The sequence below is a fragment of the Tachypleus tridentatus genome, chromosome 13 (genome assembly GCF_004210375.1).
Source record: "Tachypleus tridentatus isolate NWPU-2018 chromosome 13, ASM421037v1, whole genome shotgun sequence".
Taxonomy (NCBI): Eukaryota; Metazoa; Arthropoda; class Merostomata; order Xiphosura; family Limulidae; genus Tachypleus; species Tachypleus tridentatus.
Genome location: NC_134837.1, coordinates 166,515,250 through 166,537,341, shown reverse-complemented (window position 1 = coordinate 166,537,341; position 22,092 = coordinate 166,515,250). Strand labels below are relative to the sequence as shown.

Sequence of the window (22,092 nt, the reverse complement as noted above, 5' to 3'; positions counted from 1 at the left end):
TTTTGATGGGGAGGTCACATTAGAAATGCCTGTATTATATATAAGAAGTTGGGAGAACAAAATAAGTACTTAATGTCTTGATGATTTGATTGGCTTATGTTTACAGACTGTAAATCAAGTGTTCTTCTAATAGTAATTAGAATTTACCTTTGCTTTACTGTGCACTTTAAAAAGTTTAAATTTCACATTACAAGATAAATCCTCAAGAACCATAAAGCCTGCTGGAAAAGTTTCTTTCCATTCTTTGTAATATAGGGGCCAAACCTTCTTAAGTGTCCATTTTATAAGTGGAAACTGTTAAGAAAAGATAAATCTTCTCCTACATGTGCAATTTATACAGTTTTTGAAAATATAACTTGTGCCAAAAATCTGCCACTCAGGCTACATTCTGTCATATTTTTCCACCTATCTTATTTCCTTTGTTTTACTAAACAAACCTTAACACAAACTCAGTATGTTATATATCTTTGGAAAGCTCTGTCCATTGTCTATTATTCAGAAATCATTATACATTTATGTAAGGTACATACTCAGAGAAATAAGCCCCAGAACACAGGTGACATTAAATTGGACACTTAAGATAATGAACGTCCTTATTGCTTTCTTGTCATTGGCACATTGATGTTTCTTATTACAAGTACACCTAGGCCTTCCTTCCTTCATGATTATTATACATGTATCATGAAAATTCGTACATATTTTACTGTTTTATCATAATACAGACTTTCTTACTAACCATTTTTTTGTTAATCTTATTTATTATTAATTATTATCCCTTCGTTAGAACTGCTGCATATGTTTCTATCAGTATTTGAAATTATGATGTTCAGAATAATGAATAACAACTGGTGATTACAATAGATCCCAACACTCAGTGATGTCGAGAAAACCCACTTGTAGAGAAAAGTATATGTTTGGGTTATGAAGAAGGTCGAAACGTTGTTTCGCTCCTCTACGTAAAATATTTTCTCAACCTAAACGAGCCGTTTTTACATATATAGATCCCTATACTCAACCTCCTGGACACAACATGATTGGTGGAACATGTCGGTTTTCTCGTCATCACGAATTTCTGTAGTCCATTAGTTCCATAAAATGTATTAAAGCTTCCTGTTTTTTTATGAAACTAATTGTATTAATAATCTTTGTTTTTCTTCTCTCTCAGTTGCCGTCGAGCACGGTCAGTGTATTTTATTTAACGTGCTGGCCATGAAAGTGGGTTTTCTCAGGGTTTTCGCATTTTCCCCCACAGCAACTATGTTATCCTTGAATTTTTGGATCCTGTGATACCAACCCTGGAAAGGTGTTATCTCACGAAAAGACAAAGTAAATAGTTAAATCTAAGGTCAAGTTTTTAGTTAAACACATTTTGCTATAGTATAGTATTTTTAACTTTGTACACTCTTAATTCAAGAACTCTCTGCCTTACCCAGCCTTGGCCTCTACAACTAACCAAGGATCGCCGAGCCAACATCAACTTCACCCGCATTTCGCGCACTCCCGTCGTACCGCTCCGCTTAATTCAAAGCATCAGTCAAGTCGACTCTCCTTTTCTATTCCTTCTTTCTTGTCTTACTATATCTCAGCTTGACTTTCCGATATGCATTGCGACGATGTACATTAAATTGCTTAACTTACACTCTAACCTCAACCAACGCTCAACAAACTTATTCTGCTAATAACAATAATCTACAACCCAGTATTATCATAATTACCTCAAACCCAAAGTCCTAGTTTAACACACTATGACATATAATTTAAGCTACAATGGCGCGTGTTGGGTAAAGAGGAAGTGCTGTTTTTGAACGACCCTAGTTATTTCTCAAGCCGCTGCAGGGCTTGTTATATTTTCAAGCCAAAATACATGTCAAGTTTTTACCTTTACCCTGTCGTTGAGTTACTGCAGTTGTATTTTGAACTTCCGATATTCATCTGCTCTTTCGTATTTAGATCTACTTAGAAATAATTGTCTGTTTTTGTCAAAATCCACACAGGCAGGTTCAACTGCTTTAGAACGTTCTTTGGCCAGGCAATTTATTTTCCTAAAATGTCAGAAAAATGTTAATATTATTTTAAAATATCAACTGTTTATCCTTTCAGTTAAAAAGCAAACATGGCTGGTAACTTGATAATGGTTCTTCTATATTATGTGGCTGAAACTTTTCATTGTTCAGTTAGACATTACTCTACAATCTTTAGTCACAAAACTAGTATCAGTTGTCTTTACTTATCTGCCCCATTGTCGCAACTGATCAATCAATGTTTACCTTATTGGCACACTATGAAGGTTTTATAGTATGCTCAACAAGCAGAGAAATAACTAGATATGAAAGGGCCATGCGAATTTTAACATGCAATTATGAGAAAGATCATTGCATTACCTAATTTTTTTCAGTTGTCTTGACTCCTATGATGCTTAAAGAGATTGTGCATTGTGGAAGTGTCACAAGTATTGTAAAATTATTTTAGACATTGTGTGGTGTAAGCTGAATCGCCTTTCAATTATCCAAACATATATACATATCTGCATCAAGAAACCAATCTTCAAAAATATATTACAGAGATGATAAGCAAACATCTGACAAATGTGAAAGTATTTTTTGAGTAAGAAAACCTATATTTAAATATAACACCACTAATGTAATTGACAAAATAAGTGGACATAAAGTATGCTCCTGTTTTAAGATTTGATTGTGCCTATGTGATCTTGATAACTGCTTGACATTCTGTGGCACAGAGTGCAAGAGGGACTGAAAGTAGGTGTGAGTTAATGGTTCCACAGACAGATTAGGACTTTCTACTGTTCCTAATGTTTCTCTACCTTTTCTCTTGCACTTTGTTATCCTCACTTTCTATAAATTTTGATATGTTTGAGATCTGGGCTGTTACCTGGCCAGCATAGTGTTTTCATCCTCTTTCTTTGAAAATAGTCCTTCAACTGAAACAGTGAATAAATTATAAGTTGTCTCTACAGTACTGCATAGAGTGCATGATTATTATCAACCTTTTTAGCTCTGGGGTATGGAGCAGAGTCATCCTAGAATGTACACTGGTCAGCTCCATCAAAGTTGTCCTGAATTAACATGCTTGTCAGTACTGACAGTGCATTTAAAATTGCTTCAGTCCAGTCAGCATGCTCTTTTTACCATTTGAGCATCATTTTTCTCATCTTATTGATGAATAGAGTTTTTTTCTGTTTTTTTTTTTCTTGGCTGTCTTTCTGGAAGACTAGCTGAACATAGGCAAAAACCAAACAGAGTAAGTAGTAGTAGTGGCCCCTAAAGTTTCCTGCCATGCTCTTTTGAGAACTGTGGACAATACATTTGACAGTTCTGTAAGCTTATATGTTTCAGAACATGATCATTAGCTATTGTGGAAACTTTCTTCCTACCTCTTCACTTCTACTTTTTCACACTGCCAGTCTCTCTATATTTCCAAACCTTGTGGCTCATAGTAAACTCATTAAATTTAATTATTCAAGTAGCCTTCCTTATCAAAAGTCCATTTTTACTCAAAATACAATGGTGTTTTTTTTTTTTTACATGGAATTAGTTTTCATAATAACATCACATGTAAGATATAACAGACAGAGTTGTAAACTGATTTTAAGTAAAAACCTCTATTTATGAAAAAAAAAAGGCTGATGTATTAGTTAAGCAGTATTGCATCTTCTGTGAAACACATTTGCATCTACATGCAATAGGACCTCAACAGGTGATGATTCTAAAGAAAGGTATGGAAAAATTGGGTCATGCAATAAATTTTTTCACCATTATATATCTCAGACTTTCTACAGAATGGATAGTGACGTATTGATGTAACCTGATGTATTGGGATTTTTCCTTAATTTTGGATGTGCCTATAACTTCTTTATCAAATGTTAAATACCAATACATTTTTCTTGAAAGTGAGCAGAATATATTTTAAACAAGTGTTGAAAACAAATGTTTTCTGTGGCACATAAAGGATTGGTTTTTGTTCTTTTGTTACTGAGGTGAAGTACATGGGTGTCTAATGTTCTCATTACTTGTAAGTACCCAATTTTCTAAATAGTAGCTTTAAATATTACAAAACAAGGTGTTGTAATCTCATATGTATATATAAAAGTAAGAACTACATGGTTGTTTTATTTATAATCAAATTTTATTGTACGTTACTAAAAGTATTTATTAATTACAACAAAAGACAGAGAAAAAGGAAACATACATTAATTAGTGGTGGAATCCCCAAAAAGTGCATATATTAGCATTATACATGTAAAAACGACTGGTATGGGTTGAGAAAATTCTATGTAGAGGAGCGAACAACGTTTCTCAACCATACCAGCTGTTTTTACATATATATTTTCCTCTACAAGTGGGTTTTCTCGTTATCAAGGCATATTTTAGCATTATTTTCTATTTTAAACCTTCATTTAGAAAGTAATCAATTATCTAAAATGATATAATTCAACCAAATATCTTAAGGTTCATTAAAATGTGTTATAAAACCATTACAAAAATATTATTCAGACAGTCTCTACTTTTAGATCATGTTTAGTCTTCAGTCTCATCATGTTTTTCATCCTCCTCTTTAATTCTTGCCACAGCAGCGTCTTTTCTTTTCGAGATCCTGTCAAGACTCCTTTGTTTTCCATAGCTCTTCTTGCCAGAAAAGGCAGTACTTCAAGCAGAGGTCCATATGGAACACATTTGTAAACAGCATAACCAGCTGAAGCTAAGAGTTAAGAGTGGCAAAAATAACTTATACATGCTATATTCTAACCTAATATCAACTAAAAGTGTGAAAAGTTTTTTAACTCTTAAATTTCATTAAAAATCAATATTTTTAGTCTTTTTCTGCTTGTTAAATTTAAAAATATACATGTAGATAAACATTTTGAATGCATGCAAGATAAGTTGTTTTTTGTAAAACAAACAGAAATTTACAAAATGTTTGGAGTTTCATAAATAGATTGTTTAGGCAGAATATTCACGATTGGTACACTTGCCTGTTGAGGTTTCAAGTTGAACTCGTTAAAGTACAGTTTTACTGAAATGACAGCTTCAAATGTGACACAACTGTACTACATAAGCAATTTTTACTTACATACAATAATGTATTAACACAGACATATTTTGTAATAAATCATTGATGCATTATAACTCATTGTAACACTACCTACCTAATGGAAAAGAGATCTGATCACACATTCCATACAACTGTCCAAAATGAACCCCTCCATTGAGTGGATCAATGTTCATTTCTCTCATTCTGAAAGTATTTCAAACAGAAATCAGTTCTGTGTTTTCTTAGATGTTATTAAATCTTATAATTACAATCTTATAGTTTTATCATTCCTTTGAAAAGCTAATCATTTTAAGTCTATAAAAAAATCCAACAGAATACTTATTAGAGTAAGAGTATTCTCTATAAAGCTGATATTATACTTTTAGCCTAAATATTAATAATACATTTTCTAATTATGTTTTGCTCTTTTATCATTTTTTTTTTTTTGTTCAGATTCATAATACAAATAAGTGAATGATGAAGTCTATTTAGTAACTTGGTCTTGACAATTAAAATAAAATAGTAATGTTAATATACTTTTCAACAAATTTTAACCAACATTAAAGTAATTATTTGAATTACTGTTTTGTAATAAATCAATCTCTAATTTGAAAACTAATTATGTTCTTACAAAATATATATTTTAATTAAAAAGACTAAGTTATAAATCTAAAAAATTAAAAAATACACATTTATATAAACAAATAGTTACTACAGGTTCTTTTGTAAATTTTATATTTGTAAAAAGTGTTCAATCAGTTCAAATTAAATTATGTGAAAATCTTTTCTGTTTCTAAATTTCTGAATTACCACTATACAACATGATAATCTATGAATATTATAAAATACACTTGCTATGAATTTAATAATTTGTAACTGGCTACACAATGTTTAAGTATTTGATTATTTATAAACAAACAGTGAACTGTAGAAAATACCAAATGTGATTATAAATTAGGAAAGAAGTATATTCAAAGATTATTAATATAAAATAAATAATTTCTTAAAATTCACATTATCTCTTGCCTTTCTATAGCAAGTTGAACACTTTCCTCATTATGAGTTGCAACAATAATGTTACATCTTGGTCCTACCAGATTAATATGCTCCAAGAAATATTTAACCACCCTAGAGAAAAGAAAACATGATACATTTAGAATGCTACAGATTGCATAGTAATACCAGCAGAAATAAGTAGGAATATATTATTTTACCATTTGGACTTTAGTTCATAAAATGAGCAACACTCAAAATTTAGTTCATAAAGTTTTGTATTTTTCTGTTTCATATTAATTTAAATCAATGAAACAAGCTTTAATTAAATTGCATAAACTTATAAGAAAGTTCAATCATAAATCAAGACAACAATATTATAACTGGAATGTTTACTTAGATTCATTTAGTTTTCTGACTTAACTGAAACTTTAGCTTAACACATTATCTTATAGTAAATCATATGAACAAAAAACAATTTAGTATTATAATCCACATAACATTATTTACACTGCATGTGTACACCTCAGAAACTGATTAACAGCAAAATTACCTGTTGTAATTCTGGTTTGTATGTTCATATGTATCACAAATAGGGCTTGGATAACCCAGATTAACTGCCCGTAGACGTTCTTGAGTAAAGTACGCGCCTCTTACAACTTTTGCACCAAAACATCCTCCCAAGTTTTCTACAATTCCTAATTCAGTTGAGGCAGTTTCAAAGGTTTTCTGACAGAGATAATATATTTATGAATTACCAACGAAATTTTATAGTAAAATAAATGACATTTTTTAAACATGTTCAAGTGGATCTATCAGAAGAAAATACTTAACCTCAAACCAACAAATTTTATGTCAATTATGAAATGAAGTGGATGCAGTGAGAATTGTTATTATTCACTATAATACAAAACCTAATATTAGGACCACTGCCAAAGTATGAATTTTTTCCACTGTTGAAAAACTACAAATGCATCCTCTAAGCTAGAAACTGTATTTACAGCATTAATTACAATTTTCTGTGTACTCTGATTTGGTTTCAGTACATATCAGTCCCATAGCTGTTATAGGGATGTAATACATCTTTGAACTTACATAATTTTTAAAAGAAACAGTGCTGTTTTTTTTAAATCAGTTTTAATGCCTCATCCTTAATATGCTAATATAATGCTACACTACCCTCATAACTAAACCAATCACCAGATTTGCATAAATTAGGTAAACCAATCCTGACTGTATATATGGTCACAGTGTTGCGACTTAAATGTTAAGGATGACCAAATAAAGTGGTTCCAGTAAAACAAATACATGTTCTTAAAAATAAAAATAGGTACAGTTTATTATCCATTACAAGATAAAGTAAACTCTGAAGCCCATTCCATCATTCAGTTTCATGTGATCCCACTAGTAACCCTGGACAAGAGCAAATCAATTAAATAACATTAGGTTTTATGTGGTAGTGAAAAGTGTATTACATGTGTGGTATTTTTACTCACACAGTGGTCCCACATTTGTACATAAGTTTCAAGAATACACAGCATTGATGCTACTAATTTATTCCTTGAATTATTCAGTTAATAAGGTGTTTAAAACACTAAAAAAAATTCAAGCTAAATCTACCATTTCATTTAATATTTTTCACTGAATTATACTGGTTTCAAAGAGTTCTACATCATATGTAACCTACAGAGTATACAAATAATATTAAACTTTACTACTTTGGCTTTATGAGTTAAATAAGTCCTCTTATAAAAGCAACTATTTGAAAAAAGTAAAAAAACATCGTATTCAAAGTAGTAAGAGATGAAGCAGGTAACCTTTGTGACTATAATAAGAGGCCTGGCATGGACAAGCGCGTAAGGCGTACGACTCGTTATCCGAGGGTCGCGGGTTCGCGCCCGCGTCGCGCTAAACATGCTCACCCTCCCAGCCGTGGGGGTGTATAATGTTACGGTCAATCCCACTATTCGTTGGTAAAAGAGTAGCCCAAGAGTTGGCGGTGGGTGGTGATGACTAGCTGCCTTCCCTCTAGTCTTACACTGCTAAATTAGGGACGGCTAGCACAGATAGCCCTCGAGTAGCTTTGTGCGAAATTCCAAAAAAACAAACAAACAGACTATAATAAGTTTATTAATAAAATTTTAATTAGTTGATATTTACACCACAAATTAATAGTGAGCAAAAAAAACAAAGTACTTTATTTTCTGTTTCATTCCACTTCTCTGATCTAGAGCACCACAAAAAGTAAAACCAACATCTTTAACAATAATGTAGATACATTTCATATTTTGTTTTCCAGTGCTTGCTTTGATGACCTTCAAGTATAGTTCAAATCATTTTCCTAATACATATTTCAAAACCACTTACTTTCAGATAACACTGGTAGGTATTCCAGATCAGTGGAAATTGCTGATTGAATGCCACCATCATGGCCAGAGTAAATAGACTGAGGCCAGGATTTATATAGGTATATTCAGCATCAACCAGAACTCTCACCATTTTCTTGCTGGCACACTATTAAGATAGTATGATAATACAAATCATTTGGGATGTATAATGCTTAGAATTAGTCAGTTAATCAAATTACATATAGTGTATTTTTTTTCTGTCAAGTTATGAAATGGCTCCTTTGTTTACATTTTCTTGTATAAGTAGGATCACTGAAGAAAAATATCTTCCTTGGAAGAATAATGTGTATTATAAAACAGTAACTGATTAATGTTTGGAAAAGACTAAACTGGAGAGTAAATATATTTTAATCTATGGTAAAACACTTGTATGGTTTAGTATTCTGTGCATACTTTTACACACTTGAAGGGACATTCCAGCAGGTAGAGAATTAACTAAAGAAATTTAAATTTTCAAATAAATTGTCTTCCACTAACATTATTCAAAAAGGCTTTCAAACATTGATACAGTTCATGTTAACACGTAACTGAATCCAGTTTCTTCCATCAGCTGTTATGAATAAAATTGAACTCGCACTACTTAATCACAGTATATCATACAAGTGTTTTACCATAGAAGTGAAAGATATTGACTGTCTCGTCTTTTCCAAACATTTTGTTTTATAATACACATTATTTTTCCAAGAAAGATGTTTTTTTTAATTTCTTTGAACTCAGTCTAACTGAAAAATGTATGAATTTTCAAATCTATTCAGTTTTACATTCAGTAATGTAACTGATAGCAATGGATATTGCTGAAATCACCAACATTTGCAGTAGTGTAATTCTCAGTCATATATGATATTAAAATCCTTTCTGCTGACAACAGAGTAATAAGATACCACCTTTGGTTTACATAAAACAAATAACATAAAAGTGAACATAACAAAGAGGATTTTGTTTTTTCTCAAAACATCAAATTTCAAATTTGAGTTGAATATGGAAAATGTTTTTTTAAGTTAGTTTTACATTCAGTTGCTCATCATTTTGAAGTAGTGTGAATTATGTTATCTCATATGATTACAAACCTGTCCAATTTCTTTCAGTCGTTGGACTGCCAACATCAACGACTCTCTTTCTTCAGGTTCCAGCTGATCAAATGGTTGCATCTAAACAGAAAATATAGTAAGGAAATTTTTATATTATTAAAGTTTCATAGAAATTATTCCAAACTGGAGAATAAAAAATATAACAAAAAAACCATTCACATATCTTGATTTTGTAAAGTTGTTCTGAAAATCATGATCACATCTGGTAACTTTTTCAAATGTTATTCTAATTAACCAAAAAAAGGCTATTAATGTTAGTAATCTTGACAAAAGCCTCAGATAATCACAATTTTTTTGTATTTAAAGGTTGTTTTCAGTTATTTTGTAATACAAAAAACATTTGCTCTCTGTAATTTTATTATTTTGAATATATAAGAAACAGATATTTTTGAAATGTTACCTATTATGGATGATTTGAGTAACTGTGAAATAAGTGTTTGAAATCAAATGACTTTAGTTTACTGTACTTGTTATAACTTAAAATACGGCAGATATAAGGAGCCAGAACAAAATAAATTCATAAGTTAATATAAGACTACTTTTCTAGAAATTTAAGTGCATTTTTACTAGATATGGAACAGATACTTTTTCATTTTTGAACATCATGCATGCAAATCACTGGAGCTGACACATGTAATTAGCAGTAGTTCTGATTTGAAGTTGTTTTCATATATCTAGGTTTGACCTTCTGTATAACACATCTCCAAAACTAAAATGTTTTTGTCTGATATGCAAAGAATTTATCCTCAAAGAAAACAAAATATATGTTAACTGTATAAAAACCAAATGGGAAAACAGGAAATTACAACATTCACCTATTTCTATATGTCTTTAACGTGTATAGTTTTTTTCTGATGTGTTAAAAAATAAGTGAATGTTGCAATTTTGTATTTTGCATTTTATTTGCCTTTATATAGTTTAACCTGTATTTTGCATTCTTTGAGAATAAGTCCAAGGCATGTTTTCTTAAAATAAAACCAGCAGCCTAGTTTTTATGATTAGAAAAAATCTACTTACAGACATTTCTTGTCCACTTATACAAGCTGCTATATTCTTCACCAATATCTGTCGAGTAGCAGTGCTGCTTTGATTGTATATATCACTCAAACGAGCCTGCAGGGATACATAATTGTGTAAGTGCAATCACTGCTGAAAGCTTCGCAATACAATTTATAACCACGTACTTTGCTAAACAACATACTGCTGCTAAAACAAGGAAAAACACTGGAATATATTTGCTGTAATGTGAAAATGGCATCATATGATTTTTCTTATGAACTTTAAGTCTTAATCCATTCCTTTAGAAACTGTTATATCTAATTCATTTACCCAGTCTTTGCACCTTTTTAGTGCCTAAGGCTTTCATTCACATGTAAAATTATCCAGTCAGAGTATTTTCATTTCAAACTAAAAAGTTAAAAATTAGACAAAAAGTATTCATTAAGGAAAAAAATGTGTGTATAGTAAAATACTGTACAAAAGTTTTTTTCCAATCAATTTTAAAAGTCGACCTGACATAAGAGAACTTTACAATGTTTGGTAAACCTCAGTATTTGTAAGTATTTTAAATATTCCCTAACATGTACTGCATGTGTTAAATGTAATTGAACTATATACGTTTTAAGTAAATAGAATAATGTATTGCTTCAAAATCCAACTCACTGTATTGGTATTGTAAATTACACCAAAGGTCAAAAACAGTTTTGGAAAAAAAAAACAACTAACTCTCTTACATGCACCATTTGTTTTATTTGTGAGCATCAAAAGATTTCGTGTATAAATTAAATGTATTGTTTCTGTGACACAAAAGCAACTTATATCTAACATATACACATACTAGCAGTAAAATGTAAATCGTTATGTTTATTTTTGCAAAGCAAACAAAATACACAACTTACCAGTAAATAGAAAGAAATCCTCAAGAATACAAATTTACAATTTCTATGATACATCATATAGTTTGGTAAATACCACCAAATAAAAACAGCTATGCCACAAATGAAAAGATCCTGGGAATTAACCATATTTACTTGAGGTCACATAAAGGGAAAATTGCTCAACATCAGTGAATAATTGCCAGATCAATCACACTACCACTGTTCATAGTGGATACAGTGATACTGCCATTTTCGTTTATATCTGAAAACAACAATTACTGCATGGCCAGGAAATCTAAAACTAATATAAAGCACTCTTTGTGTTTTTAAGATAAATGTGTGGAATAACCCACGTCAAATGGTCACTGCCGTGACAAATGTGTACCAATATTATTGGATGTTATCTCATAGCATGGGGTATGTAATGGCAGAATATATAGAAATAAGTTTAAACAGATGTCATACCAAACAGTATGTGCTATCACACTGAATCCATATGTACACAATTCTCTGATAGTAAATTCAGCTGCAATTTTATGGCTATTACCTTTTTGGCATTTTCATAGAACTATCTACAAGCCATGACCACAACAAAATAAAGTGTTACGATGTAAGAATACTATATAGGCAGCTGCTGGTATGCAAAGAGGTGATGAATGCTGCTCAATTTATCACATTTCTTGTGCAAAGCCCTCTAACTGTCAACATCATTGACCAATTTATTTGACAAGGTAATGTTTTCATACAAGATTGGGCTTTTGATAATCCATTCAAGTCACAAAACATTGTCTGGAATGACAACTCGTTCTGTTCCAAGAGAAGGTCAATGAAAAATATAAACCATATCAAATATATATATACTTCATTCTTGATTGTTGTTTGTGAAAGCATCACAAAGAACAGGGGAAATATAGTTTGGTACTTCTGATTTGCACCAAATTCTGAGTTCTAATAAATATTGAATTTCATTAGCAATTAGCAAATATTGCTCAGCATCTTTTTAACATTCATCATTTTAACACTTTATAGCGACTAAATTTCCAGCACTAAAAGTTTTAACTATTCGTAAAACATTCACTAATGAAAAGAAATGAAGGATTTGTTTTTATTCTTACAACATTTTTATTCAGCTTCAAACCTTAATATTTAATTACAGCATACATTGCATTTCATGAACAAAATAGTTTCTAGTTTTATAAATAAAACCTGAAAATTGCAAGAGATTACAAACACCCCAGCTGTTGCAAAATAAATGGCTAAATGTAGTGTACGTACAGCACGTACATGTCTAATCTAGCTAGCCAGGCTACGGACGCGGGCCGAGCTTACTACAAACTACTACAAAATGTATATGTATGAATTGGCAAAGTGTGATGACACTGTACAGAGTGGCCCGTACATTCCTACCCATCCATATGTTGTGTTTAAACGTTATAATACTAATAATGAGTTGAAGGCAGCTGTTACCGCGGCATTTGGAACAATAACCCCTGCTATGTTGAGGAAAATGTCTCACAGAACATGACGTCGCATAATATTATGTAGCGAGAATGAGGGACAGCACACAGATACACTGGATACATAAGATATATGGATGGGTAGGGACTTATGGCCACCCTGTATGTGCCGTTTACATGGAACTTCCGTAAAATAAACATCACCTCTAGCTTTAGTCTATTAAAGTGAAATATTACAGCACTTTCACTGTATTGTAGTTACGCTAAACAAAGAAAAAAATGATTCACAATTGAAATTGCTTTGATTCGAAAATTCCAATACGAATCCGAATGTTTTATTCCCTGAATAAACAATGTCTATCAACACCTCATCCATTTTCTTAGTCGTATATTTCAGGTTTAGCACGTGGGACCTTTGATCGCTTTTCTGTCTCGGTTATTGTAAAGGGCAGACCCACTAGTTACTAATGGTAAACTATGATCATTCGTTTCGTATATTTTATTTAATTTTATATTAGGCTGTGTATATGTCAGGGACATCACTTCTCCACAACATAGATATAAATATATGTGAGTGAATTATTATTACGGACTACTGTAAAAAATCTCGATTTTTTTTTTTTTTTTTTTACGGTGGATTGTTTGTTCGCAATTGAGCACAAATCTACACAATGGGCTGTCTATCTTCTCTCCATCAGGAGTATTAAAACGTGGTTTTTAGTGGTATGAGTATACATACATACCGCTGGGTCACTGGGGAGTTTGCGATGGAAGAAAAAGACGCAATACATGTATTAACAATATCTTTTCACCTCAATATTTTAGGAAGTTGCTCTGTGTTAGTTTTAAATGTGATAATGATACTGTGATTTATCTCGTCAAATAACTACAGAAACTGAGGTCAATTTTACATTTTTCTAATCTTTCTTGATTGGTTTTGTTTATTCATTTTTACCTTACTTTTGGTTTGTTTGTTTTGAATTTCATGCAAAGCTACACGAGGGCTATCTGCGCTAGCCGTCCCTAATTTAGAAATGTAAGACTAGAGGGAAGGCATCTAGTCATCACCACCCACCGTCAACTCTTGGGTTACTCTTTTGCCAGCAGACAATGAGATTGACTGTCACCTAATAACGCTTTCACGGCTGAAAGGGCAAGCACGTTTGGTGTGACAGAGATTCGAACCCGCGACCCTTAGATTACGAGTCGATTGCCTTAACCACCTGGTCATGCTGGGCCCTTTTGGTTTCTACTATTTCTAAGTGTATTACCTAGATTACATTTAACGTACCATGCTCACAGTTTTTTGTTTTTTTTGGACAGTAACAGTTTTCCTTGATTTTGAACATAGAAATAGTAAAGGATAGTGACATATTTTGTTGAGAGTATACAAAAATGATGGAAAACTCACAAAGTTCCAATATATCATTAAACTCCTATTAATCCGTGATTAATTGTAGAGTAATTATGTATGTAAAAAATGGCATTTACATATATAAACTCTTGTTAGATTGTGTATGCATCTCCCTGCAGTCTTAAGTATAACTGCCTCTATTATTAATATGGTGAATTATTGATATTAATTGTGGTAAAATCCTTTTGACTTTTTTTATTGTGGCAGGAAGAAGGGATAGTAAAATATTCAACAGTCCCTTATCGCTTCACTGTTTTTGTACTTGATGATTGATATTTTTACTAATGAAACTACAGTGTATATTTGAAACATTTGTGAAAAGTACAATTGTATTTCTTTTCGTAAATTGTACAGTTGATCTGTTAATTTAATAACGTATGTCTTTCACATATTTTAGGATACGCGAAAAATGGAAACAATAATGACAAAATATAAAATGTCTATTAAGTTATTTAATTAATCTCGGTCTTAAGGGCTTAAACGGTGATGAAAAACAAAACAAAACAACTCCACATACTACAAAACTGGCACATTAACCTACAATAAGGTCAGCAGACGTCACCCCGGTAATTTTTAACTGAAGAAACGGACCTTCAACACCAAGGCTTTCCGACAAGTCAAAACATTGCAGTATTTTCTGGGTGTTTTTGTCAAACGTACTTTCCCTGAAAAAAAACAACAACAAAAAACAGTTATGCTTTAAATTGTCATGTTAGTAACTTCTCTGTTCTTACAAGTTCTTTATGTTATATTATTCAGCGTTTATTATTTTTAGCGTAAGTTAATGTTGACTATATTCATAGATTATGCCACGAACTTACACCACAAAAACAATTATTAGATTTTCTCTAACGCGGCTAATTGCCGTCAATTAATTAAGCGAGTGAAAACAAATATTTCACCATTACCTCAAAGAGGTCGCATGCTGCTTCCTGCCTCGATAATAATTGGAAGTAAATGTTATAATATATATCTATATGTATGTAAGTAGTGGTTGTTTGAAGTTTCCAGAACAGTTGGCTTTATGAAGTGCACACGCAAACTACATCCACACCCAAGTATGTCAAGACGTCCAAACGAGTTTTGATGTCGTTGTATTCATGGAAACCAAAGATAGCTCAGAGCGTGGAAGGAAGGAAATCGCAAGAAATAACAAATGAAACTGTTGCAAGACAAGCTCTAGATGAAGAAAGGATAACTTGAAGAAGAGAACAAGAAACACCTGACGAAAATGCTACAACACAAGATCGAGATAGGGAAAGGATAGTTGGAAGAAACGTACAAGTGCCAGCTGATGAAAGTGCTGACACACAAAAAGAAAATATTTGCAAAATGACAAGAAGAACGAAAGAATCAGTTGCAGAAATTGTTGCTAATGGAATCAAGACAGGGAATATCAAGATCAAAGAATAGTTACTGTTTCTAAATGAAAATGCCTTTGCATGACCAGGTGGTTGGGGCGCTCGACTCGTAAAGTGAGAGTCACGGTTCGAATCGCTGTTACGCCAAACATGCTCGCCATTTCAACCGTAGGGGCGTTATAATATGACGGTTATTCCCGCTATTCGTTGGTAGAAGAGCAGCCCAAAGGTCGACGGTAGGTTGTGATGACTGCCTTCCCTGTAGTTTTACACTGCTAAATTAGGGACGGCTAGCGCAGATAGTCCTCGAGTAGCTTTGCGCGAAATTGCAAAAAAAAACAAATTGAATGGAAATCTAGAATGTGTTTTTAAACAGCTTATGATTATGATCCCAACTATGATTGCGAATCAGATTCTACTTTTGATGTTAAAAGAAGGTCTATATAATGTGAGATTTGCAGGGCAAAAAAAAGGTATCCCAATGGAAAGCCATAACCGTGTTTTGGTAATGGCAAAGTTAAAATACAACTTTTGAGAGAACCACAACAATCTCTTAATGTACTCTTTTATGGAAATGCTGAAGAATCTAAAAACATCATAATCAATATTTGTATGCATAAAATACTATAATAACTCTGCGTGTTTGTCTGTTTTCTAACTATTTCTTGGTCATTAAGCCACTCTCAACCAAACTTTGTGGGATGATATTTTTAAACTAGGGGCATGATAATGGGTTCACAATCCCCCTCATTCCATTATTTTCGTTACTGAGCATTTATTTTCTTTAATGTTAGTTAATGATAACAACATTAATAAATGGTTCCACATCTTTACACAAAAAGTTTATTAGGTTTTCTATAACCCACAATGATGGTGAGAGCACACAAACATCTTAAATGTCTTAGAAGACGCACTACCACTCTCTATGGAGGAAAGCAATAAAAATGGCCGTCACTTTTCCACTAATATATAAATTTAACTGTAGGTTCTACTCCAACAGTCACAATAAGATTGATATGAAGAGCCATTTCTTATATTATATTTACTTCTTACTTTAACGCGTGACTTTTCAACTTCGACCTGTAAATCACTTCTGGGGTCAGACTGTCAATTAATTAATCATGTGAAACGTTGTGGAAGGACATTACAAAATGGGTGCTAAAAGTGGGTAACAGGAAGCACACTCACCGTCACTACTTTCGCCGCTACCTCTTCCTTCAAAGTTACTTTGACCATCACACAGTATGTACCATGTTTTAAGCATATACATAGTGAGTTCTTAAAGTTTATACAAAAGCTTTGATAAGGTAATAACGAAATCTGTAATAATATGTTATAAATAAATTATTTGAAAGTTGGGATTGTTTTGTTAATTAAGATGTTTATTGAAATAAATGGTGGTATTTTTGGCATTTGCGGTACGTCTGACAGTAAAATAGTGGTTGCTGGAGACACAACTATCTCCTAAAGCTCAAAAGCTAGTACATTGGTATCAATTGAAATAGCGTGGACATCGGGTGATTGGCTCAAATATCCTCATCTAATTGCAATGAAGGAATATCGGCAGTCGTTAAATTCACTTCTGGAGTCTTGGATACTTTAAACATACTTCGGAATCACTAAAGAATATGAAAGAAAACAGCATGGTATGTGTAACAATGAATGAATAGCTACTACTTCTGGATAGTTGAAGAAATAAAATAGCCTGTAATGTTGATAAATTAATCTTATATGAAAAAGTCAGAATAAAAAGGCTTGGTCAAGCTATTTTCTGAATAATCAGAAGTTCAGTTAAAAGTTTAGGTTTCAAAGTTATAATGGTTTAGTTGCAACTAGAATTTGTTCATAAAACACGTTTTGAAATACAAATGTTAAATCTATTTCCTGGTCAAGCAAAATTTCTACATTCATATGTTAATATGTGAATACTTGGTGTATTCCAAGCACCTATGAACTTTTTCTACCAAGTCTCTTCTTGGGTACACTCTTGACCAGCCCATAGCTGGGCTTCTCACTGCACCACTACCAAACTGTTATATCTACTCTCTACATGCAAGTGAGCCTTTTACAATTTTCTAGTTGAGGAAGCAACAAAGTTCGTGTTCGTTCGAGAAAGGAAGTGTAAAACTATAAATACTGGGCTTTATAAATATAAGTAAATTTGGATCAATTTGGGTCAGCACTGTTCTCAAATTCTGACATCGATATTCCATTAACTCAAACATTTTGTTTCCGCAAGTCTCTGTCTTGAAAATGAAGTATAATTCTAAATAACCACATTTTACTTCTGTATATGAGTTATTTTCTTTCTCAAGCATACACTCAGTCTATCGGAGCATGCTTTAACTGCAATTTTCTGCCAAAATAGAAATGTTCAGTAAAAAATTCATAGCAATTCCAATTTTGAATAACAAAAAATATCCTTTATTAACATTGCCAAAAACATCCAGTAAGAACCGTGTTTTCTTTCAAACGTAATAAGAGTTGACCAGTTTCTTTTATCTCTTTTATTAAATATTACACTACTTAACTAATATTAACTATTAAAATTAGGTGTCTTTCAATGATGCCTCAAATGCCAGTAATCACTGATTCTCTTCGTATATTGCACTCTTAACATTCAAATTATATGCTTTGTTTTATTCATTGGTTCCTTGACAGTAGTGTTATTTGTGTAATTTTTACATGTGTTAAATACAACATGTAAGATTATCATAATGTAATGTTCATATATGTTTGACACACTACACACACACAGAAATATATATATTTATATATATATATATATATCAACAGAAAATTTAATCACATATACTCATAATGTTTGACAAGATGTCTCAGGACTTAAATGTAGTAGCAATAATGAGGTCATTTCTTACTTTCATGACTTATAATCTTGATAGCCATATATATAACTGTAACTATAAACACACACACACACACGCATATATATACCAACAACGAATTATATATGAATATAATATTAGGCAAGTTGTTTCAGAATTTACATGTAACAATGGTAACATCAGTTCTGTTCTGAGTTATAACTTTGATAGCTACACTTCTGATACTTCACCACTGGATCACAGAGCTAATTCTTGTCCAAGTACTTATCAAACCTAAGGCTGAATTTTCAAGATTTAACCTGTTTTTGAGTCAAACTGTTTTAAGCAGTAATCCAGTTGAAAGATGAAACTTAGCTGCATTTTTGAACACTGGTAGAAAATTCTGCTTCATGTCTTTGATAGTGATCTGTGGCTCCAGTTGCAAGACATCTCTCGTGGCATCTTAGCCAACACCAGGCTGCAAAACCAGGTTCAGAGAGTATGATTCATGCCCAGAGACCCCTATATTTTGATGCATGTCTGATCTTTACTCCTAAGTATTAGAGTAATGATTAACCATAGAAAAGTCGTATCCACTTTTTTACAACTCCAAGGTTCTTCATGACCTATTGTGATTCTAGCAGTATGCTTTTCATCTTCTATAAACTACTACTTGTTCCACAGGTCACCGACTTTACTATTAAATAAGTACTTGCTAGCGTTCTTGGTTTTAAGAAAAAACTATTGACAGACTTCCTTCATTAGTGTCACCTATAGTATCCTTTTTATTTGTCTTAGGTGATAACATTCACATTTTAGGTAAAGCTGTTATGATCTATGACAGTCTGGGTATCATTTATAGGTTCTCTACTCAGTCTCAGGACCTCCACCACATTGATTCTCAGTTATCTGAGTTCTCTGTATTCTGAAGCTGTGATTATCTCAGTATGAATTTTCCTTTTTTCAGATCAAAATTGTAGATATGGCTCTTTGTAGAACTGGAATAAGGCAAACATCTAGACCTTGCCATATGCTCTAACATCATGATATATATTTAACTTCAAATTCCTAAGTAGGGCACGTGCCTTAACCATGTGTAATTAGCACACGAAACAAGATCAGTATTGCATAAAAGAGATTTCTAATGTATAAATTTTGTAAGCATTTTCAAACTGCATATAAACCACATTTTGAAATGTTGATAAAGTAAACATTTTACCTTTTTAAGCTAAGAACGAAAGTAAACATGATATTTTTCCAAGGATCCTCTGCTTATATAAATTGGACTATTTTTCGAGATTGACATACATTTTTCAAGATATTCGATTCTTCGAGGAGTATATCTCGCAGCTGGTTCACAAATAATAAATGTAATACTCAGATTGCTTGATTAGAATGAGAAAAGTTGATTGTGTTCATCAAAAATTATAACAAAAGTCACAGTTACGCTCTTTGAAGACCTCTTGTTCACCAAATAATCAATGAAACATTATGGAATGCAAACGATTGGCCACAACGTTTAAGTGTAAACTGTGTAACTTATTTTTCTTTATAAATTAATCAAATAACCCAAACCTCAGCCATATAAAGTATTACACACATTTGTCCCATTTCCACCTACAACAGGACAAGAACAAATGAGAGGGGGATGAAGTACTTTTTGCCCTTATTTCCAGGTTCTACTTTATAGGGGAGAAGATAAAGTAAATAAAACACCTTGAGTTAACGGAATTGGTTTCGTTAGTACATGTGATGAATGGTTAATGTTTGGTTGTTATCTGCTATGCAAATGTTTTTGTAATGTCATTTGCCTAGTATAGTTCGATATGATCAGATTAGATAAAATTTGTTGCACTTCACAACCTTGACCAGTCGGTTACATTTCCCATTGTAGTCATTATTAATTGGTGGTCACAAGTTTTCATAGCAGTAGCGGGCCCGGCATGGGCGAGCATGTTTGGTGCGACGGGGATGCGAACCCGCGACCCTCGGATTACGAGCCGCACGCCTTAACACGCTTATAATGTGAGGTCAATCCCACTATTCCTTGGTAAAAGAGTAGCCCAAGAGTTGGCGGTGGGTGGTGGTGACTTCCCTCTAGTCTTACACTGCTAAATTAGGGACGGCTAACGCAGATAGCCCTCGGGTAGCTTTGCGCGAAATTCAAACAAACAAACATAGCAGTAGCACATATTTTTTTCTCTTTTGGCTTTTAACATACCATAGTAATAAATGTTTGTTTGTTTGTTTGTTTTGAACTTCGGGCAAAGCCGTCCCTAATTTAGCATTGTAAGACTAGAGGGAAGGCAACTAGTCATCACCATCCACCGCCAACTCTTGGGCTACTCTTTTACCAATAAAGAGTGGGACTCACTGTGACATTATAATGCCCTCACGTTTGGTGCGACGGAGACTCGAACCCGCCATCCTGAGATTAAATGTATGGTAATAAGAGAAGTTTGTCCAACTACATGATATAATTAAAAATCAGGCATTTTGATAAATGTAAATTTAGCAAAATGCTTGCTTACAAAACAGCGGTTATAAAAATGAATAGTGCTAATCGTCTGGTTATGCCTAGCCTAGGTTACAAATGTATTTGAACAGATTACAAGAAAAAAGATCTTTCATAATCATGCACTTACCAAACGATGACTCAACACACGTTCATTAAAAAACCGAAACGTATATACCTTAATTCATTCTCTAGAAAACTAGCCATAATATTAATATATTTCTCAAATAGTCATCTGATACGGTGAATTTTGTATATGTAAATACAAAAGTTTTTTATATTGTTTCTATGTGTGCGTATTTATGTATAAATTATGATGATGAAGTTTTGGGTACTTTATAAACTGTTGTAAGTAATGTATTTTGTGCTGTTTGTAGTAGTTTTTTTACTTACATTTATCCATGCAGGGGCTGCATAGTAAATGACGGGTCTAATGTATGTTTTATATATTTTTATGATGTTATCTGCCGTTGCTCCACTATTTTTACCAGTTAGACTCCTAGCATAGTTTGTTCTTCACCATATTTTTGTTTTAATATTATTTATGTGGTTTACCCACGTTAGCTTTGAGTCAAATGTAGTCCTAAAAATTTTGCAGATGTAGCAATCTGAAGGAATGCTCTATTCATATAGATTTGAGGTTGTGCTTTTTTATGTTTAGTTAACTTTGTGAACACTACTCGTTGTGTTTATTTTGATTCTATACTTTTGACAACATTCGCTTATTCTATTTAGTTGCGGTTGTATGTTAGTGGCTGCTATTGCTGGTGTCGGTGCACTTTACCAAACTGCCACATCGTCTGCGAACTGTCGGGAGTATCCATTATTTGGTTCTTTTAGAGGCATACAATTCACGTACATGTCGAATAGGATAGGGCTAACCACCCCTACTTGAGGGACACCAGCTACTCGTCCACTGCAAGGATTTTTTGTTTGTTTTGAATTTCACGCAAAGTTACACGGAGGTTATCTGCGCTCATCGTCTCTAATTTAGCAGTGTAAGACTAGAGGGAAGGTAGCTAGTATTCACCACCCACAGCCAACTCTTGGGCTACTTTTTTTTACCAACGAATAGTGGGATTGACCGTAACATTATAACGCACCT

The 22,092-nt window shown here is 32.7% G+C and overlaps 1 protein-coding gene across 5 annotated transcripts in view; it reads right to left on the bottom strand.

The window, feature by feature from the left end:
* Positions 1-4,124: 4,124 nt before the first annotated feature.
* The window catches only part of LOC143238143 (hydroxyproline dehydrogenase-like), a 43,538-nt gene continuing 25,570 nt past the window's right edge, over positions 4,125-22,092 (bottom strand). For 4 of the 5 annotated variants that reach the window (XM_076478115.1, XM_076478114.1, XM_076478113.1 and 1 more), the window contains 8 exons: positions 14,828-14,951; positions 10,556-10,651; positions 9,518-9,598; positions 8,410-8,556; positions 6,596-6,771; positions 6,076-6,177; positions 5,165-5,253; positions 4,125-4,716 (listed from right to left, as the gene is read on the bottom strand). In XM_076478115.1, coding sequence (XP_076334230.1) covers positions 4,508-4,716; positions 5,165-5,253; positions 6,076-6,177; positions 6,596-6,771; positions 8,410-8,556; positions 9,518-9,598; positions 10,556-10,651; positions 14,828-14,951 — 1,024 coding nt within the window. In that variant the 3' untranslated portion in view covers positions 4,125-4,507. Of the gene's footprint in view, positions 4,717-5,164; positions 5,254-6,075; positions 6,178-6,595; positions 6,772-8,409; positions 8,557-9,517; positions 9,599-10,555; positions 10,652-11,436; positions 11,939-14,827; positions 14,952-22,092 lie in introns of those variants that run through there. The other variant, XM_076478116.1, reaches the window with a different exon arrangement.